The sequence below is a fragment of the Heptranchias perlo genome, chromosome 17 (assembly GCF_035084215.1).
Source record: "Heptranchias perlo isolate sHepPer1 chromosome 17, sHepPer1.hap1, whole genome shotgun sequence".
Taxonomy (NCBI): Eukaryota; Metazoa; Chordata; class Chondrichthyes; order Hexanchiformes; family Hexanchidae; genus Heptranchias; species Heptranchias perlo.
Window position 1 is genome coordinate 3,643,860 of NC_090341.1, and position 19,691 is coordinate 3,663,550.

Sequence of the window (19,691 nt, forward strand, 5' to 3'; positions counted from 1 at the left end):
AGACTGGGTGGGATATTAAAGCATATGGGGAGTGAGGGGAGAGTGGGATCAGACTGGGTGGGGGATTAAAGGGTACGTGGAGTGAGGGGGAGAGTGGGATTAGACTGGGTGGGATATTAAAGGGTACGGGGAGTGAGGGGAGAGTGGGATTAGACTGGGTGGGGGATTAAAGGGTACGGGGAGTGAGGGGGAGAGTGGGATTAGACTGGGTGGGGGATTAAAGGGTACGGGGAGTGAGGGGAGAGTGGGATTAGACTGGGTGGGGGATTAAAGGGTACGGGGAGTGAGGGGAGAGTGGGATCAGACTGGGTGTCTAGTGGAGAAAAACAACAGAATTTGATTGGCCAAATGGTCGGATTCTGTGCCGGAACATTCTGCGATTCCACGATGGACCTGCCAACACTCACTGATGGGCCAAGGTACACGGGAGGGCCTGCAGTCAGTGAACCCGCACAGAGGCTCAGGAGAGGAGAGGGAAAAAATCAAAATAATAAAAAACACAGAGGCCATTTTCATCCACAGAGTTCTGAATTTCAATCAAACATTCGAAAAGGAAACTTGTGTGAGCTGTGATGAGCTCCTACTGAACTGGGAGGCTCTGTTCTGTATCCGAGGCTCAGTGGTCAGCACTCTCGCCTGTGAGTCAGAAGGTCGTGGGTTTGAGTCTCACTCCAGAGACATAATCCAGGCCGACACTCCCAGTGCCAGTACCGAGAGAGTGCTGCATTGTCGGATGAGATGTTAAACCGAGTTCCTGTCTGCCCCTCTTAGGTGGACATAAAAGATCCCCTGGCACTATTTGAAGAAGAGCAGTGGAGATCTCCACGGTGTCCTGAGGCCAATATTTATCACTCAAACAACAACTCTTTAAAAAAAAAAGTTGATCACATTACTGTTTGTGGGATCTTGCTGTGCGCACATTGGCTGCCACGTTTCCTACATTATAACAGTGACTACACTTCGAAAAGTACATAATTGACTGTGGAGCGCTTGGGGATGTCCTAATGTTGTGAAAGGCGCTATATAAATGCAAGTCTCACTATTCACACAGTCTCGACTTATCCCTCGGCCCTCATGTTTTTGAAATATACTTACTTTTGTGGTTTTTGGGGTTCCTGTGCAAATAGGGCAAAAAAATCAGAAGGTGAGGGGTACAGCTCAGTCACTACAAGAACTTAAAACCATCATTCATTATCTGTGCAGAGAGGTTTTGTACTCGTCAAAGTCAAGGATATCAGCTCTGGGCAATGGAGCACTTTCACTGAGTGTCAGCAGTGAACACTCCCAGGGCAGGTACAGCACGGGTTAGATACAGAGTAAAGCTCCCTCTACACTGTCCCATCAAACACTCCCAGGGCGGATACAGCACGGGTTAGATACAGAGTAAAGCTCCCTCTACACTGTCCCATCAAACACTCCCAGGGCAGGTACAGCACGGGTTAGATACAGAGTAAAGCTCCCTCTACACTGTCCCATCAAACACTCCCAGGGCAGATACAGCACGGGTTAGAAACCGAGTAAAGCTCCCTCTACAGTGTCCCATCAAACACTCCCAGGGCAGATACAGCACGGGTTAGATACGGAGTAAAGCTCCCTCTACACTGTCCCCATCAAACACTCCCAGGGCAGGTACAGCACAGGTTAGATACAGAGTAAAGCTCCCTCTACATTGTCCCATCAAACACTCCCAGGGCAGGCACAGCACGGGTTAGATACCGAGTAAAGCTCCCTCTACACTGTCCCATCCAACACTCCCAGGGCAGGTACAGCACAGGTTAGATACAGAGTAAAGCTCCCTCTACACTGTCCCATCAAACATTCCCAGGGCAGGTACAGCACGGGTTAGATACAGAGTAAAGCTCCCTCTACCCTGTCCCATCAAACACTCCCAGGGCAGGTACAGGATTAGATACAGAGTAAAGCTCCCTCTACACTGTCCCATCAAACACTCCCAGGGCAGGTACAGCACGGGTTAGATACAGAGTAAAGCTCCCTCTACACTTTCCCATCAAACACTCCCAGGGCAGGTACAGCACGGGTTCGATACAGAGTAAAGCTCCCTCTACACTGTCCCATTAAACACTCCCAGGGCAGGTACAGCACGGGTTTGTAACAGAGTGAAGCTCCCTCTACACTGTCCCATCAAACACTCCCAGGGCAGGTACAGGGTTAGATACAGAGTAAAGCTCCCTCTACACTGTCCCATCAAACACTCCCAGGGCAGGTACAGCACTGGTTAGATACAGAGTAAAGCTCCCTCTACACCGTCCCATTAAACACTCCCAGGGCAGGTACAGCACGGGTTTGTAACAGAGTAAAGCTCCCTCTACACTGTCCCATCAAACACTCCCAGGGCAGGTACAGCACGGGTTAGATACCGAGTAAAGCTCCCTCTGCACTGTCCCATCAAACACTCCCAGGGCAGGTACAGCACGGGTTAGATACAGAGTAAAGCTCCCTCTACACTGTCCCATCAAACACTCCCAGGGCAGGTACAGCACTGGTTAGATACAGAGTAAAGCTCCCTCTACACTGTCCCATTAAACACTCCCAGGGCAGGTACAGCACGGGTTTGTAACAGAGTAAAGCTCCCTCTACACTGTCCCATCAAACACTCCCAGGGCAGGTACAGCACGGGTTAGATACAGAGTAAAGCTCCCTCTACACTGTCCCATCAAACACTCCCAGGGCAGGTACAGCACGGGTTAGATACAGAGTAAAGCTCCCTCTACACTGTCCCATATTCTTTCTTTCTCTCTCTTTCATGGTTACATGATTTAAAGTGATACCTGTGAGTCAGTGAGTGTCATTTCCTTGAATCTGACCACACCGTGAACCTCCTCGTCCAACAGGATAACTGAACGGTTGATATCTATGTGTACAGATGGGGGGAGAAAAAGAGCAAAATCTGGGTGAGCTTTACGATGGATGAGCATCGCAGCGTACGGTGGATGAGCACCGCAGAGTACGGTGGATGAGCATCGCAGCGTACGGTGGATGAGCATCGCAGAGTACGGTGGATGAGCATCGCAGCGTACGGTGGATGAGCATCGCAGCGTACGGTGGATGAGCATCGCAGCGTACGGTGGATGAGCATCGCAGCGTACGGTGGATGAGCATCGCAGAGTACGGTGGATGAGCATCGCAGCGTACGGTGGATGAGCATCGCAGCGTACGGTGGATGAGCATCGCAGCGTACGGTGGATGAGCATCGCAGCGTATGGTGGATGAGCATCGCAGAGTACAATGGATGAGTATCGCAGCTTACGATGGATGAATATCACGGCATCAAGGCGTGTGAGACAAGCACTTGCCCCAGTTATCCCCATCACAGCTGTGTCGGTGTGGGGAAGCACGGTGGGAGGAGTGGGGGCTGGGAGGGAGAGTTATTCCCGAGCCATTCTCTGGGCTCCTCGCGGTGAGATCAAAGAAGCATTGGTTGAGGATTGGCAACAGGCCTTTCCATTGGCCCTTTGGTTCCAGTTGGAGTGTAGCACCGGTTGGAGATGAGAAAGACACAAAACAACTTATAAAGGAAAAAAATTCATAGCGTCAGTTTCATAAAAGTGAAAGATTTTGAAGAACAGTGAACAGATGAGTGGATCAAATCGGCCAATACCTCCTTGATGTTATATGTCGGATAGCCCGGTGGTGAAGCATAGAATACTATAGCCTGGTCTTCAGTTGCTTCCAAGCCTTTATTCACAGAGATCAACATTATACCCACCACACCCTAGATATATGGGTACAAGAGAGTCCCCAATTGATACCCACCACCTGAATACAATTAACACTCATTGATATAAATCACATTTTTTTTTATTCGTTCATGGGATGTGGGCCTCGCTGGCAAGGCCGGCATTTATTGCCCATCCCTAATTGCCCTTGAGAAGGTGGTGGTGAAGGTTCTCCCACAGTGCTGTTAGGGAGGGAATTCCAGGATTTTGACCCAGCGACGATGAAGGAACGTCCGATATATTTCCAAGTCGGGCTGGTGTGTGACTTGGAGGGGAATGTGCAGGTGGTGTTGATCCCATGTGCCTGCTGCCCTTGTCCTTCTAGGTGGTTTTGGGAGGTGCTGTCGAAGAAGCCTTGGCGAGTTGCTGCAGTGCATCCTGTGGATGGTACACACTGCAGCCACAGTGCGCCAGTGGTGAAGGGAGTGAACGTTTAGGGTGGTGGATGGGGTGCCAATCAAGCGGGCTGCTTTGTCCTGGATGGTGTCGAGTTTCTTGAGTGTTGTTGGAGCTGCACTCATCCAGGCAAGTGGAGAGTATTCCATCACACTCCTGACTTGTGCCTTGTAGATGGTGGAAAGGCTTTGGGGAGTCAGGAGGTAAGTCACTCGCTGCAGAATACCCAGCCTCTGACCTGCTCTTGTAGCCACAGTATGTATGTGGCTGGTCCAGTTAAGTTTCTGATCAATGGTGACCCCCAGGATGTTGATGGCGGGTGATTTGGCGATGGTATTGCCATTGAATGTCAAGGGGAGGTGGTTAGACTCTCTCTTTTTGGAGATGGTCATTGCCTGGCACTTGTCTGGCATGAATGTTACTTGCCACTTCTCAGCCCAAGCCTGGATGTTGTCCAGGTCTTGCTGCATGCGGGCACGGACTGCTTCATTATTTGAGGGGTTGCGAATGGAACTGAACACTGTGCAATCATCAGCGAACATCCCCACTTCTGACCTTATGATGGAAGGAAGGTCATTGATGAAGCAGCTGAAGATGGTTGGGCCAAGGACACTAGATGATTGGCCTCCAACAACCACTACCATCTTCCTTTGTGCTATGTATGACTCCAGCCACTGGAGAGTTTTCCCTCAATTCTCACTGACTTCAATTTTACTCGGGCTCCTTGGTGCCACACTCGGTCATGATACAATTAACACTTGATTGATCTCAATCCCACAAAACCACCCTCAACCCCGTTTCTCTCCAGAAACATATTTAATTCCGTCTTGGACTGTTCATACTTGGGGTTCCCAACCATTCTGGACTGTCCCAGAGTGTCCAGGAATTAAAGATTAATCTCCATTAATCTGCTGCGAGCAAAAACCTGAGAGAAAAATCATACAGAGTAAAGCTCCCTCTACACTGTCCCATCAAACACTCCCAGGGCAGGTACAACACGGATTAGATACCAACAATGGGGCTTAGCCCAACCCCAAAAGGAGGCCCCCTATGGCACTTTTCCCTTTGCCTTTTTATGCACCTGTATACTCCCTGAATAACATCTGCTAACTTTGCACTGAAGTGGGGACAGTTTTGAGCTGTGGTCGCCTGCTCTCAAATTCACTTCACCTCGACTTCCTGCCCTTCACCCCATCGCTTTAAGCTGGGTTTGTACCCAGGATCCCGCGGGATGAAAGACTAATGCTAATCCCACTGCTCGCCCTGCCCCACGTGTCTGCTGCCGAACTGGGGGCATTACTAAATGCCACACTCACCTACATCGGATGCAGTACTTCGACTTTGGACGTCCAGCTGAGGAATGAAAGCAGCAAATTCGGTCAGCACTGGCGACAAGACGTCTACCAAACAACGACAACTTGCAATTATATTTATATAGCGCCTTTAACGTAGTGAAACGTCCCAAGGCGCTTCACAGGTGCGTAAATCAGACAAAGATGTGACACCGAGGGGTATTAGGACAGGTTTTAAGGTTTTAAGGAGCAAATTAAAGGAGGAGAGGCGGAGAGGTTTAGGGAGGGAATTCCGGAGCTTAGGGCCCAGGCAGCTGAAGGCACGGCCGCCAATGGTGGAGCGATGGAAATCGGAGAGGTGCAAGAGGCCAGAATTGGAGGAGCGCAGAGATCTCGGAGGATTGTAGGGCTGGAGGAGGTTACAGAGATAGGGAGGGGGGCGAGGCCGTGGAGGGATTTGAAAACAAGGATGAGAATATTTAATAGAAACAGAAAGTGCTGGAGAAGCTCAGCAAAAGTCAGACAGCATCTGTGGAGAAAGAAACTTCCCCCACCAGCCATCCATCTTTTGGCCAGTCAGATTAGCAGCAATGGTGGGGGAAGAGTCCAGAACAAGGGGATATAACTGGGAGAGCCAGGCCGTTCAGGGCTGATGTCAGGAAGCAATTCTTCACAAAAAGGGGAGTGGAAATCAGGAACTCTCTCCCCCAAAAAGCTGTTGAGGCTGGGGGTCATTAGAAAATTTCAAAACTGAGTTGGGTAAGGGTATTAACGGTTACGGAACCAAGGCGGGTAGATGGAGTTAAGATACAGATCGGCCATGATCTAATTGAATGGCGGAACAGGATGAAGGGGCTGAATGGCCTCCTCCTGTTTTTATGGGACCAGAGCTCAAGCTTAGTAACTGTGAGTGCCTGCCAGTGAATGACATAATAGAAACATAGAAAATAGGAGCAGGAGTAGGCCATTCGGCCCTTCGAGCCTGCTCCGCCATTCAATATGATCATGGCTGATCCTCTATCTCAATACCATATTCCCGCTCTCTCCCCATACCCCTTGATGCCTTTTGTGTCTAGAAATCTATCTCGCTCCTTCTTAAATATATTCAGTGACTTGGCCTCCACAGCTATCTGTGGTAGAGAATTCCACAGGTTCACCACCCTCTGAGTGAAGAAGTTTCTCCTCATCTCAGTCCTAAATGTCCTACTCCGTATCCTGAGACTGTGACCCCTCGTTCTGGACCCCCCAGCCAGGGGAAACATCCTCCCTGCATCCAGTCTGTCTAGCCCTGTCAGAATTTTATATGTTTCAATGAGATCCCCTCTCATTCTTCTAAACTCGAGTGAATACAGGCCGAGTCGACCCAATCTCTCCTCATACGACAGTCCTGCCATCCCAAGAATCAGTCTGGTGAACCTTTGCTGCACTCCCTCGATGGCAAGTATATCCTTTCTTAGGTAAGGAGACCAAAACTGCACACACTACTCCAGGTGTGGTCTCACCAAGGCCCTGTATAACTACAGTAAGACATCCCTGCTCCTGTACTCAAATCCTCTTGCAATGAAGGCCAACATACCATTTGCCTTCCTAACGGCTTGCTGCACCTGCATTTTTGCTTTCAATGACTGGTGTACAAGGACACCCAGGTCCCTTTGTACATCAACATTCCCCAATCTATCACCATTTAAATAATACTCTGCCTTTCTGTTTTTCCCTCTGAAGTGGATAACTTCACATTTATCCACATTATATTGCATCTGCCATGTATTTGCCCACTCACTCAACTTGTCTAAATCGTCTTGGAAGCCTCTTTGCATCCTCCTCACAACTCACAATCCCACCTAGTTTTGTGTCGTCAGCAAACTTGGAAATATTACATTTGGTTCCCTCATCCAAATCATTGATATATACTGTGAATAGCTGGGGCCCAAGCACTGATCCCTGCGGTACCCCACTAGTCACTGCCTGCCACCCCGAAAAAGAAACATTTATTCCTACTCTCTGTTTCCTGTCTGTTAACCAATTTTCATTCATGCCAGTATATTCCCCCCAATCCCATGTACTTTAATTTTGCACACTAACCTCATATGTGGGACTTTATCAAAGGCCTTCTGATAATCCAAATAAACTACATCCACTGGTTCTCCCTTATCTATTCTACCAGTTACATCCTCAAAAAGCTCCAGTAGGTTTGTCAAACATGATTAACCTTTCATAAATCCATGTTGACTTTGTCTAATCCCGTTGATATTTTCTAAATGTCCTGTTATCACATCCTTTATAATAGACTCTAGCATTTTCCCTACTACTGATGTTAGTCTGTAGTTCCCTGTTTTTTCTCTCCCTCCTTTTTTAAATAGTGGGGTTACATTTGCCACCCTCCAATCTGCAGGAACTGTTCCATAATCTATAGAATTTTGGAAGATGACAACTAATGCATCCACTATTTCCACGGCTACCTCTTTTCGTACTCTGGGATGCAGATTATCAGACCCTGGGGATGGCAGTGATGGTTACAGACACAAACGCACTGGTGATCTGGGACCTCACTGTTGGTTTGCTTACCTTAATCAAGCTAGCTTTTCTCTTGCGCTTTTTCCTCAACTTCTTTTTGTGTTTTTTCAGGGCGGCCTTGTTCTCGTAAATATCCAGGAACAGAGGCTGCTCTTCAATTTCTTTCTAAACAACAGGCATAATATAATAGAAAAGAGCTGAACCTTTCCATTATTGCTCAAATTCTTTCCCCTCGAACCCCCCAACTCCGCCCACCCCCCACCCCCCACACTTTTTCTCTCCCTCCTCATCAGAAAATCTCCGATTCGGGAGGTAGCGGGCAAGGCGGCCTTGCTCCAGATGCTGTTGTTTTGAACATCTGGCGTTGTTTTGAACATCTGGCGTTGTGCGTGCAGTGGGAGCTGGACGTGAGTCCGAGACCCGGGGGGCCCCTTCCCCAACACCAACCCCTCATTGGTTTCCCAGTCTCATCAAGAAGGCTGTCACCTTCAAGAAGGGGCGGAGACGGAGGTGGTGGGTGGGTTGGGCGGGCGTGAAACTGGGGAGGGCAGTCTCGCCAAGACAGTCCTTGCTGGCACCCTCCAGACAAGGGGGGGTGGGCCCCTCTCAAAACCAACGGGCGAAGTCGATAGAAAGAAAAATTATAGAAAATAAGAAAGATGCTCAGAAAATGTTCAGCGGCCTGAAAATTGGGCCGTGTAACACCTGTTTTTCAGGCATCCGACAGGTAGACGGCACCTCAGGAGCACATGCCGGCAGCGTTCAAAATTAAAAATAAATGTAAACATAATCATATAAACTACTTTACTTTTTAAACATTTTCTGAGCATCTTTCTCACCCCCCCACTACCCCTGTCTCCTCCTCGTCCCCCCCCCCACCCCGATTCCCGCCGGATTAAGCTTTCCCCGGATGCTGGTCATGTTTAGTTCTCTCACCCGTTGTCCGTGTGTGAGCGGCACTTAGGGACACCGAGCAGTCAGGGGGCTATTCAACTGCGTCAGTCCCGTCCCGTCCTCACCCAACCTCTCCGCACACATGCTTTCCCGCAGGATCGGAATCGGGAGCGCGGACCCTGGATGGATTTTTTTTCCCGACTCCCAGCTGAGCGGAGGTGAGAGCTCCGGATTCAGAAGACTGGGTCAACATCTAGAGGGGAACTCGCGTCCAATGGGAGTGCAGTTTGTGAGCTCCCCTATTTAGCATCTACATGCTGCCCCTTGGCGACATCATCCGAAAACACTTCAGATTCCACGTGTTCGCTGACGACACCCAGCTCTACCTCACCACCACCTCCCTCGACCCCTCCGCTGCCGCTCATTTGTTGCACTGTTTGTCCAGTATTGGATGAGCAGAAATTTCCTCCAATTAAATATCGGGAAGACCGAAGCCATTTGTCTTCGCTCCCCATTACAAACTCCGTTCCCCAGCAACCGACTCCATCCCTCTCCCCGGCCACTGTCTGAGGCTGAATCAGACTGTTTGCAACCGTGGCGTCCTATTTGACCCTGAGATGAGCTTCTGACCCCATCACCAAGAGCGCCTACTTCCACCTCCGTAACATCGCCCGTCTCTGCCCCCTGCCTCAGCTCATCTGCTGCTGAAACCCTCGTCCGTGCCTTTGTTACCTCCAGACTCGACTACTCCAATACTCCCCCGGCCAGTCTCCCATCTTCCACCTTCTATCAAATCCCGTGGACCCATCACCCCCTGTGCTCGCTGACCTACATTGGCTGCTGGATCACCAACGCCTCAAATTTAAAATTCTCATCCTTGTTTTCAAATCCCTCCGTGGCCCTCGCCCCCCTCCCTATCTCTGTAACCTCCTCCAGCCCCTACAACCCTCCGAGATCTCTGCGCTCTTCCAATTCTGGCCTCTTGCGCATCCCCCATTTTAATCGCTCCACCATTGGCGGCCGTGCCTTCAGCTGCCCGGGCCCTAAGCTCTGGAATTCCCTCCCTAAACCTCTCCTCCTTTAAGATGCTCCTCAAAACCTACCTTTGACCAAGCTTTTGGTCGCCTGTCCTAATATCTCCTTCTGTATCTCGGTGTCAAATTCCATCTGATTTACGCTCCTTTGAAGCGGCTTGGGACGTTTTACTACGTTAAAGGCGCTATATAAATGCAAGTTGTTGTTGTTGTTGCCTCGTGTCGCTGGGCATGGAAGAGAAGAAGAATCGAGGGATGCTGAGACTTATTGTAGTTCCTTTAACATAGGAACAGGAGGAGGCCATTCAGCCCCTCGAGCCTATTCCGCCATTTAATTAGATCATGGCCGATCTGTACCTCAACTCTATTTTCCTGCCTTTGCTCCATATTTCTTGAGACCCTTACCCCAGCAAAAATCTCAGTCCTAAAAGCTCCAATTGACCCCCAGCATCCACATGTTTGTGGGGGAGAGATTTCCACTACTCTTTGTACGAAATTTGCTTCCTGATTTCGCTCCTGAACGGCCTGGCTCTAATTTTAAGGTTCTGCCCCCTTGTTCTGGACTCCCCCACCGGAGGAATTAGTTTCTCGCTATCTACCCTATTGAAATCCTTCATCATTTTAAACACCTTGATTAAATCGCCCCTCCACTTTCTAAACCGAAGGGAGCACAAGCCAAGTTGATGCAACCTGTCTTCGTAATTTAACCCTTTTAGCCCCGGTATCATTCTGGTGAATCTGCGCTGCGCCCCCTCCAAGGCCAATCTATCCTTCCTGAGGTGCGGTGGCCAGAACTGAACGCAATACTCCAGATGGGGTCTAACCAGAGCTCTGTACAACTGAGTTCCAACCTTTTGCGATAAAGGCCAACATCCCATTAGCTTTTTTGATGACCTTTTGTACCTGTCCATTACCTTTTAGTGATTTGTGCACATGGACCCCTAAATCTCTCTGCTCCTCCACAGCTCCTAGTCTCTCACCATTTAAGAAAATATTCCGATTTCTCTTTCTCAGATCTAAAGTGGATGACCTCACACTTTCCTACAATGAACTCCATCTGCCATAGTTTTGCCCACTCATTAAATCTGTCTATGCCCCATTTGTAACTTGCTGCTCCCATCTAAACAACTTGTTGTGCCTCCTAACTTGGTGTCATCTTCAAACTTGGATATACAACTCTCTATTCCTTCATCCAAGTCATCAATGTATCTGGTGAAAAGCTTAGGACCCAGTACAGATCCCTGGGGAACACCACTTGTCACATCCCACCAATCAGAAAACATATCCTTTATCCCCACTCTCTGCCTCCCAACCAATTCCTGACCCTTGTCACGAGGTTACCTCCAATTCCGTGTGCTCTCATTTTTGCCAATAATCTCTTGTCTGTAACCTTTTCAAATGCCTCCTGGAATCCACGTAGACAAAATCCACGGACACGCTGCTATCCACCATGTTAGTGACCTCCTCAAAAAATTCAACTGGATTAGTCAGATATGACTCACCCTTCACAAACCCATGTTGACTCTCTGATCAACTGACCAACTGCATCTGAACCTCATGATAGATTCCAATAACCACCCCACAACTAACAGGTCTGTAGTTATTTAGTTTCTCCCTCTCCTCTTTTTTAAATAATGGAGTACCATTCGCAATTTTACAATCCAAAGGCACAATTCCCAAATCCAGAGAGCTTTGGAAAATTATGACTAACGCACCTGTAATTTCCTCACCTATTTATTTAATATCCTTGGGTGGAAACTATTACGCTCTGGAGATTTGTCTACCTTAAAGTCACATTCTTTTCTCCATTACCTTTTTTTTCAAACTTATATTAAATCCACTCAGTTCCTCCCCTTGACTTATTTTTACATTCCCTTGCACCACTGGTATTGTGTCCTCTTCCTCCAATGTGAAAACGGATATAAAGTCCTCATTTAACAAGTCTATCATTTCCTTATCACCCATTATCGTCTTGTCTGCATTCCCCTTTGCCACTCTCTTTCTCTCAATATATTTCTAAAAAACATTTTCTCTTAGCTTTGATATCCCTTGCAAGTGTATTTTTTCAAGTTCCCTTTTTTGCACCTCTTCTGACTTTCTTTGTATCCCATTGTTCTGCCTGGGACCGGCTAACTCAGCAGGCCAGAGATGCAACCAGGGCCTTTTCTGTTCTCTGGGGATCAGCACCACACCAGCAGTCCCGTTATCAACAGAACCGTCCGGAAGCAACTCCAGGTTTAGCCCTTCCTGAACCCCAGTGTTGATTAACTTCTGCCAGGGCTTTTTGGAGAAAGGGTTGTAGTGCAATGAAAAATAAAACAGAAAGAAAGAACCTGCATTTATATAGCGCCTTTCACAACCTCAGGACGTCCCAAATGCACTTTACAGCCAATGAAGTACTTTTTGAAGCGTAGTCACTGTTGTAATGTATGGAGACATGGCAGCCAATTTGCGCACAGCAAGATCCCACAAACAGCAATGTGACCAGAGAATCTATTTTTAGTGATGTTGGTTGAAGGACAAACACTGGCCCAGGACACAACTCCCCTGCTCTTCTCTAAAATAGTGGCCGTCGGATCTTTTACATCCACCTGAGAGGGCAGACGGGGCCTCGGGATTATGTGCTCAAGTCTCTGGAGTGGGACTTGAACCCACAGCCTTCTGACTCGGAGGCGAGAGTGCTGCCCACTGAGCCACGGCTGACACATTTCCAAATGGAGATGTTAACCAAAGATATCATGGATGATGAGATCACTGCTAGTTGCCACGCTGGAAAATACCATTTTTTCTGTGGAGAGGGGCCGGTTCCCTTTCGTCTCTTGATGTGATGGCAAAAAACGATCAAGCCTCAAACCTGCCAGAGAGAAAATGAAACAAAACTCAGAATCTCAGTCTACAGGGAAATAACAATGAGATATCCAGCACAGTATTGCTAGGCTATATACCCACCACATTAGGTAAAACACATGCACCGTCAAACCCTCCAACTGATGGCATCAGCCCAGAGCACAACCAGCACGGCAAGAGAACTGGTGCGGTGGAGGGAGCTTTACTCTGTATCTAACCCTGTACCTGCCCTGGGAGTGTTTGATGGGACAGTGTAGAGGGAGCTTTACTCTGTATCTAACCCGTGCTGTACCTGCCCTGGGAGTGTTTGATGGGACAGTGTAGAGGGAGCTTTACTCTATATCTAATCCTGTACCTGCCCTGGGAGTGTTTGATGGGACAGTGTAGAGGGAGCTTTACTCTGTATCTAACCCGTGCTGTACCTGCCCTGGGAGTGTTTGATGGGACAGTGTAGAGGGAGCTTTACTCTGTATCTAACCCGTGCTGTACCTGCCCTGGGAGTGTTTGATGGGACAGTGTAGAGGGAGCTTTACTCTGTATCTAACCCTGTACCTGCCCTGGGAGTGTTTGATGGGACAGTGTAGAGGGAGCTTTACTCTGTATCTAACCCTGTACCTGCCCTGGGAGTGTTTGATGGGACAGTGTAGAGGGAGCTTTACTCTGTATCTGACCCTGTACCTGACCCTGGGAGTGTTTGATGGGACAGTGTAGAGGGAGCTTTACTCTGTATCTAACCCGTGCTGTACCTGCCCTGGGAGTGTTTGATGGGACAGTGTAGAGGGAGCTTTACTCTGTATCTAACCCGTGCAGTTTGATGTTAACACCGGATACCTGGGAGGGCAACTATTCCAGTCCCACCTCTAGTGTCCCTCATCTTGATGAGCTCAAAATGAAATATAAAAGCTTGTGTATTATGTTTGGAGATACTCTCTGTTTGAATATTAAATTTTCCCAATTTGCCCCACTCCACTCCTGAAATTGCCGGGTTCCACAGGCACAGTCTCTCCTTCCAGTCCCCAAATGACCAACCTTCATGTGCGAGGTCCGACAACGAATGTGAGCAGGATAGGGAGCGTCGCAGCTGAACTCGATGGGAGTTTTCGCCTGACCTCCTCGCACGGAAGTTCAAGCTGGAATGAACGGGAGGTCAATCAGCAGCCGGCTGGAGATAGTGGCCACCTTCTGCCTGCCACCCAAATGGGCACGTTGCCCAAAGCTGGCATCCCGGCCCTAGCTGCACCGTGGCGCAGCCCCCGGCAGGTCTTTGCCCTAGGAATCGGAGGCAGACTCAGGGCAGAGCTGCAGCTTCCCCCGCCCCCGGATCTCGGGGCCTCTGATAGACCTCATAGCCTGGTGGCCGCTGCTGGGGGGGTGACAAGCCGCAGGGGTGGGGGCAGACAGATCCTCTGGGTATCTGTGACAGAAAGTTGAAACCCGCTTCTACGGTCGCCAAGCCTCGCTGCCGGGCCCCCCGCCCGTCCCCCCACCCCACATTCGAGGATGGCACACAGCACAAGGATTAATGTCAGCTTCCTGGATGCCACCGGGCATGAGTTAACATGTGTGTGTGTGAATGTGTAGCGGCAACTAAAGAATTACGGGCTTTGCGATATTAATGCTGATGTAAGAGGTGTGGGTGTGTAATCTTTATATGTACACTGAGGTTATTCTAGCTACGAGGCAACCAGAGTGACCGCAAGGCATAATGGGAAGCTTGACCAAAAAGGACTAAAGCACAGTGTCAGCAGTTTAACCATAGCAGTTGTCATAAACATGTTTTCACAAAACCTTGTAACAAGAACGACGGAGTAAGATAATGATAATGGGAGACCTCGGACACCGCATAAGGGAAATTGTAAATCATAGAAAGACAGAAGTAAGAGCTTAAGACAGTTGAGATAACAGGGACATCTGCTCCCGCGCATGTGCGAGACTCCATGATGACTATGGGCAAGGTATTGGCATTTTTGGTCACATGCGTGAAGCCAACAGACTGCTGCCTGTCGGTATCAACCGTACTGTGTATAAAGCCTGATGAGATTGTTTAATTGGAGAGACCCTCGGCTCACTAAGGCTCTCCCCTGCACATGCTTGAATAAACTCTGCTTACGAAAGGCTCTCCGAACTCAGCGTGGGTGATTTCAATGGTGACCGAGACGGTCGCTACAACGACTGGCGTAGTCGGCAGGATCGCCATTGGCCGGGTGTCGTGGTCTAGTCCATCTCGGGTGAGTAAGACACACTTTACTGACCCTCGAGAGGACAATACACGGGTGATGCCTAGGCGGAGATCCGGATACTGAGTCGCGGCAAGACAGCACGAGAGGGCATTTGTGTACGGACACGTACACCAGGGAGATAGTGTACTCAGGACGAAAGCCAGTACATAATGTCTGATAAGGACAAGATGGGTCCAGCGGGATCCATCACGGAAACGGTAATGGGAAAACATAAGAAAACGTGGGAAAGGGACGGATGGGATTGTACCTGGGAACCAAGTAAACAGGAAGAATTGGTGGGAGGCATGGAAGAAAGATAAAGACGAAACCGCCATCGTAATTCTATGCCAGTGTTATATACAAGCAACTAAGATGTTCGATAATGCAAGACAAAACTTTTGCAAAGAGAAGGGAGCAATGGAAAGAGAGATGAAGGAGCTCAGGAAACAACGACCTAAACTACTAATGATTATAAGAGGAATGAGGAGGGAATAGGCTGGGACAGTTTGGACGAGGAAGCCTCAAAATACAACCGGGACGATGACTGGCCCGACCGGCCACCAGAGTACGAGCATCTGGAGCCGACTGCTCCGGCTGCTAGGGCACACGTACATATCAAAAGTGTGCCTGCTAGAGGACAGAACATATAGTACTGAGACACACAGGCCATTTACCCCAGCCGAGAAACAAACGTTACTAAAGGATGTGGGCCCTCTGAAACAGAACCATGGTAACATGGAGTCCTGGACCCAGCTGGAGGAAATGGTCGACATTCACAACATGCACCCGCTTGGCACACACAGCCTGGTCCGAGCTAAACATCCCAAGACAACTTGGCTTGGATTGGCGGCCGGGACCCAGGATGCGACCTGGGCCCAGGCAGCGGGGGCAACACATGCACAAAAATATGCAATATTTCAGACAGAGGTGAAACAAGCATTAGGGGCAGGAACTAACAATTGGGGGGCCGTCACTGCGATTGTCCAAAAACCAGGGGGAAACCCCAAATGAATATTGGTGATGGCCTATGAAGAGTTCTCGGGAGTGGCAGCTCCTACCCGAGATGATCCGGCCTTCATTAAAATGTTGAAGGACGGTCTGAGTGTAAAACACCAGAAAATATTGGACCTGGGGTTCCCGGCGGGGAATCAATATGGCCCAGACATGCAGTGGGTGAGTGAGGTCGAGTCCAAGCACCAAAGGGCAGAGGTGACCGCCATCGATGTAGCGGCCGCCTCGACCACCAGAGCCTGTTTCACATGTGGCAAGCCAGGACACCAGTCCAAGGATTGTCGCCAGCGTAAACCCCCGTATCGGGGCACCAAATGTAACAATCGCGGCAGGAAGGGGCATGTGAAATCCGACTGTTGGGCGAAAGGAGGTGGGAAAGAGGGCAAAGGCCCGCGTCAAAGTGATAGCCAAAGACAGACTCGGGGGGCCGGAGACATGCCCACCCGAAGCCAGGACCAGCTGATGGAAATCACCAAGCTGGTAACCAAAAAATAGGGGTTAGCGGCCCCCATATATATTGGTGACGACGACCCGCGCATTTTCACCACAACATTGATAGGGGGCCGGCAGTGCAGAATGCTGGTAGATACTGCAGCCTCCGTCTCCATCACGGATCAGCTGTTACCAATAACAAAACACGGTTTGGAAATTAGGGGAGTGGGAGGTAGGGTGTTTCAGGCACACCGGAGCACCACCCGACTTATGGAAGTAGCTGGGATAATCAGACCGGTGCACTTCTGAGAACCCCGAGGGGACCATCTTGGGGATGGACATCCTGGGAGAGATCAGAGCCATAACAGACCCAGGCACGCGCCAGGTTATGTGGCCCACATGTGTGGGACATAAGAAATATATACAGGGCCAACGAGCCCGGACACATGGTTTAGGAAGCATAGGGAGTGCCACCCCAGTCTCACGGGACAGGCGGAACAATGGGGTACACTCACTTATCTGTAGTCAAATTAGGGGAGTGTGGTCACAATGCAGGCAGGACTGCGGGCAGGTTAAGATGGACCCGATCGCAGTGCCTGGGCCACAACACACCGCTAGAAGACAATATCCTATAAGGGCGGAGGCAGCAAGGGCGGTGAGTGGCATAGTACGGGATTTGCTAGATGAAGGGGTAATAAGGGAAACAACATCTACGACCAACTCACCCATCTGGCCGGTACAAAAGCCAGATGGGTCCTAGCGACTGACCATAGTTAATAGAGCCATTATCAGCCATGATCTTATCAAATGGCGGAGCAGGGGCTGAATGGCCTACTCCTGTTCCTATGTTCCTATGGAGCCCTGAACGATGTAACCCCTAAGCTTCACCCTATCGTTGCCAGCCCGGCCACCATCTTTAATGGATTAAGACCCAGCACAAAATCTTCACTGTACTGGACACAGCCAATGGTTTCTGGGCTATCTCCTTACACCCCGAGTCACAGGATAAATTTGCTTTCAGTCAACAAGCAATATACCTGGCCCAGGGTCCCACAGGGGTTCCATAATAGTCCAGGCATCTTCCGCCATGTGATGCAGAGTACCCTGGATAAGGCGGATGTGGACCCCGATGATAGCACGGTATTCCAATACGTAGACGATTTATTAATTGCCTCCACCAACAAACAGGGCCATTCGCTAAAAGCCAAGGGAAATCTTATTGCCTCATGGATCATTTTACTAGATGGGTGGAGGCGTTCCCAGAGCGGGATTGTACAGCTAACACAGTCGCAAAAATCCTGGTCACAGAGGTGATCCCGAGATAGGAACATAGGAACAGGATTAGGCCATTCAGCCCCTCGTGCCTGCTCCGCCATTTGATAAGATCATGGCTGATCTGTGATCTAACTCCATATACCTGCCTTTGGCCCATATCCCTTAATACCTTTGGTTGCCAAAAAGCTATCTATCTCACATTTAAATTTAGCAATTGAGCTAGTATCAATTGCCGTTTGCGGAAGAGAGTTCCAAACTTCTACAACCCTTTGTGTGTAGAAATGTTTTCTAATCTCGCTCCTGAAAGGTCTGGCTCTAATTTTTAGACTGTGTCCCCTACTCCTAAAATCCCCAACCAGCGGAAATAGTTTCTCTCTATCCACCCTATCTGTTCCCCTTAATATCTTATAAACTTCGATCAGATCACCCCTTAACCTTCGAAACTCCAGAGAATACAACCCCAATTTGTGTAATCTCTCCTCGTAACTTAACCCTTGATGTCCGGGTATCATTCTAGTAAACCTACGCTGCACTCCCTCCAAGGCCAATATGTCCTTCTGAAGGTGCGGTGCCCAGAACTGCTCACAGTACTCCAGGTGCGGTCTAACCAGGGTTTTGTATAGCTGCAGCATAACTTCTGCCCCCTTGTACTCCAGTCCTCTAGATACAAAGGCCAGCATTCCATTTGCCTTCTTGATTATTTTCTGCACCCGTTCATGACACTTCAATGATCGATGTACCTGAACCCCTAAGTCCCTTTGGACATCCACTGTTTTTATAATGGGGGAATGCCACTGCAACTGGACTCAGATCAGGGCACCCACTTCACCGGGAAAGTTTTAAAATCAACCTGCAAACTATTGGACATTAAACAGTGTTTCCATATTCCCTACCACCCTCAGAGTTTGGGAACGAATGAACCGAACTCTGAAAACGTCAATAGCAAAAGCTATCCAAGAGACAGGGAAGGGACAGACGGACGGACGTCCTACCCTTCATCCTTATGCGACTTAGGGCGGCGCCAAACAAAACGACAGGCCTGACTCCGTATGAGCTAATGACCGGGTGAGCAATGCACCTACCAGAGGATGTGATTACAGGGCACACGGACACAGGGCCGTTGAAGGATAGGATTAGTCGATATATTAGAAGAGTTTTGTAAACAGTTACAGGGAGTTAGATCTGAGGTCAGAGAACAGGCTCGGGCCTCGGACTTGGAACATAGTAAGGGAGCGTGCCCCCCAGGAAGTACCAGAGATAGGGAGTTGGGTAATGTGTAGGGATGTGCCGGCCAAACCGGGATTCGCACCCCGATGGCAGGGACCCTTCCAAGTCATCGTGACCAGCGACACTTGTGCATGTCTGGACATGAAGGGAAAGGGGGCCGAGGGGCGCTGGAATCTCTGGTCACAGGTGAAACCTTATTCGGGAACTAATAATGAAACTTCTACTTGCTCTTACAGGAAAGCCACGAGTCGGTGCCTGAACTACTTAACGAGGCAAGAGGATGGAGTAGATTAGGTGGATTGTAGTCGTGAGCTGTTTTGGGAATTAAGGCAAAAGGCAGCGGTGTTTGGACACAGGGAACCTTTGGGAAAAATGCCACCTGAGTTACAATCCAAGTATCCCTTGGACAAATATGAACTGTACCGGGGAAGGAATGGTTAACGTCGTAGCGGGCGAGAACACGCAAGTATGCGTCTTTGTGATGGTGACGGAGATGGAGAGGCGGAATGTGCCAGTTGTGTTAGGACTGGGCACGGTAGCCAGGCACTCCCGGGGTGCTTGGAAGGTGATGAGGTGGGACTAAAGTTTGCAAAAACCACGTAAAAGCATGTGATTCCCCCACTGATAAACGTAACAAGTATAACACGGGCACATACTACCCAGGCACCCACAAGCGCAACATTCAGGAGGCAATGCCCAGAACTACAGCCAGGACCCACAAATGGGTTGGTGGTAACGCCAACAGGGATTGTGATGTATGACAGGTACACCATGAGTTGGTAACCATAGTCTTGAATCTAATCAATATCAGGC

At 49.3% G+C, this 19,691-nt stretch overlaps 1 protein-coding gene across 2 annotated transcripts in view; it reads right to left on the reverse strand.

Moving 5' to 3' along the window:
* Window positions 1-19,691, reverse strand: part of LOC137334363 (uncharacterized) — a 51,380-nt gene that overhangs the window by 13,507 nt on the left and 18,182 nt on the right. For both annotated transcript variants that reach the window (XM_067999075.1, XM_067999074.1), the window contains exons 5-9: window positions 12,648-12,721; window positions 7,991-8,104; window positions 5,450-5,486; window positions 2,790-2,872; window positions 1,096-1,115 (exon numbers count right to left, since the gene is read on the reverse strand). In XM_067999075.1, the coding sequence (XP_067855176.1) occupies window positions 1,096-1,115; window positions 2,790-2,872; window positions 5,450-5,486; window positions 7,991-8,104; window positions 12,648-12,721 (328 nt within the window). The remainder of the gene's footprint in view (window positions 1-1,095; window positions 1,116-2,789; window positions 2,873-5,449; window positions 5,487-7,990; window positions 8,105-12,647; window positions 12,722-19,691) is intronic.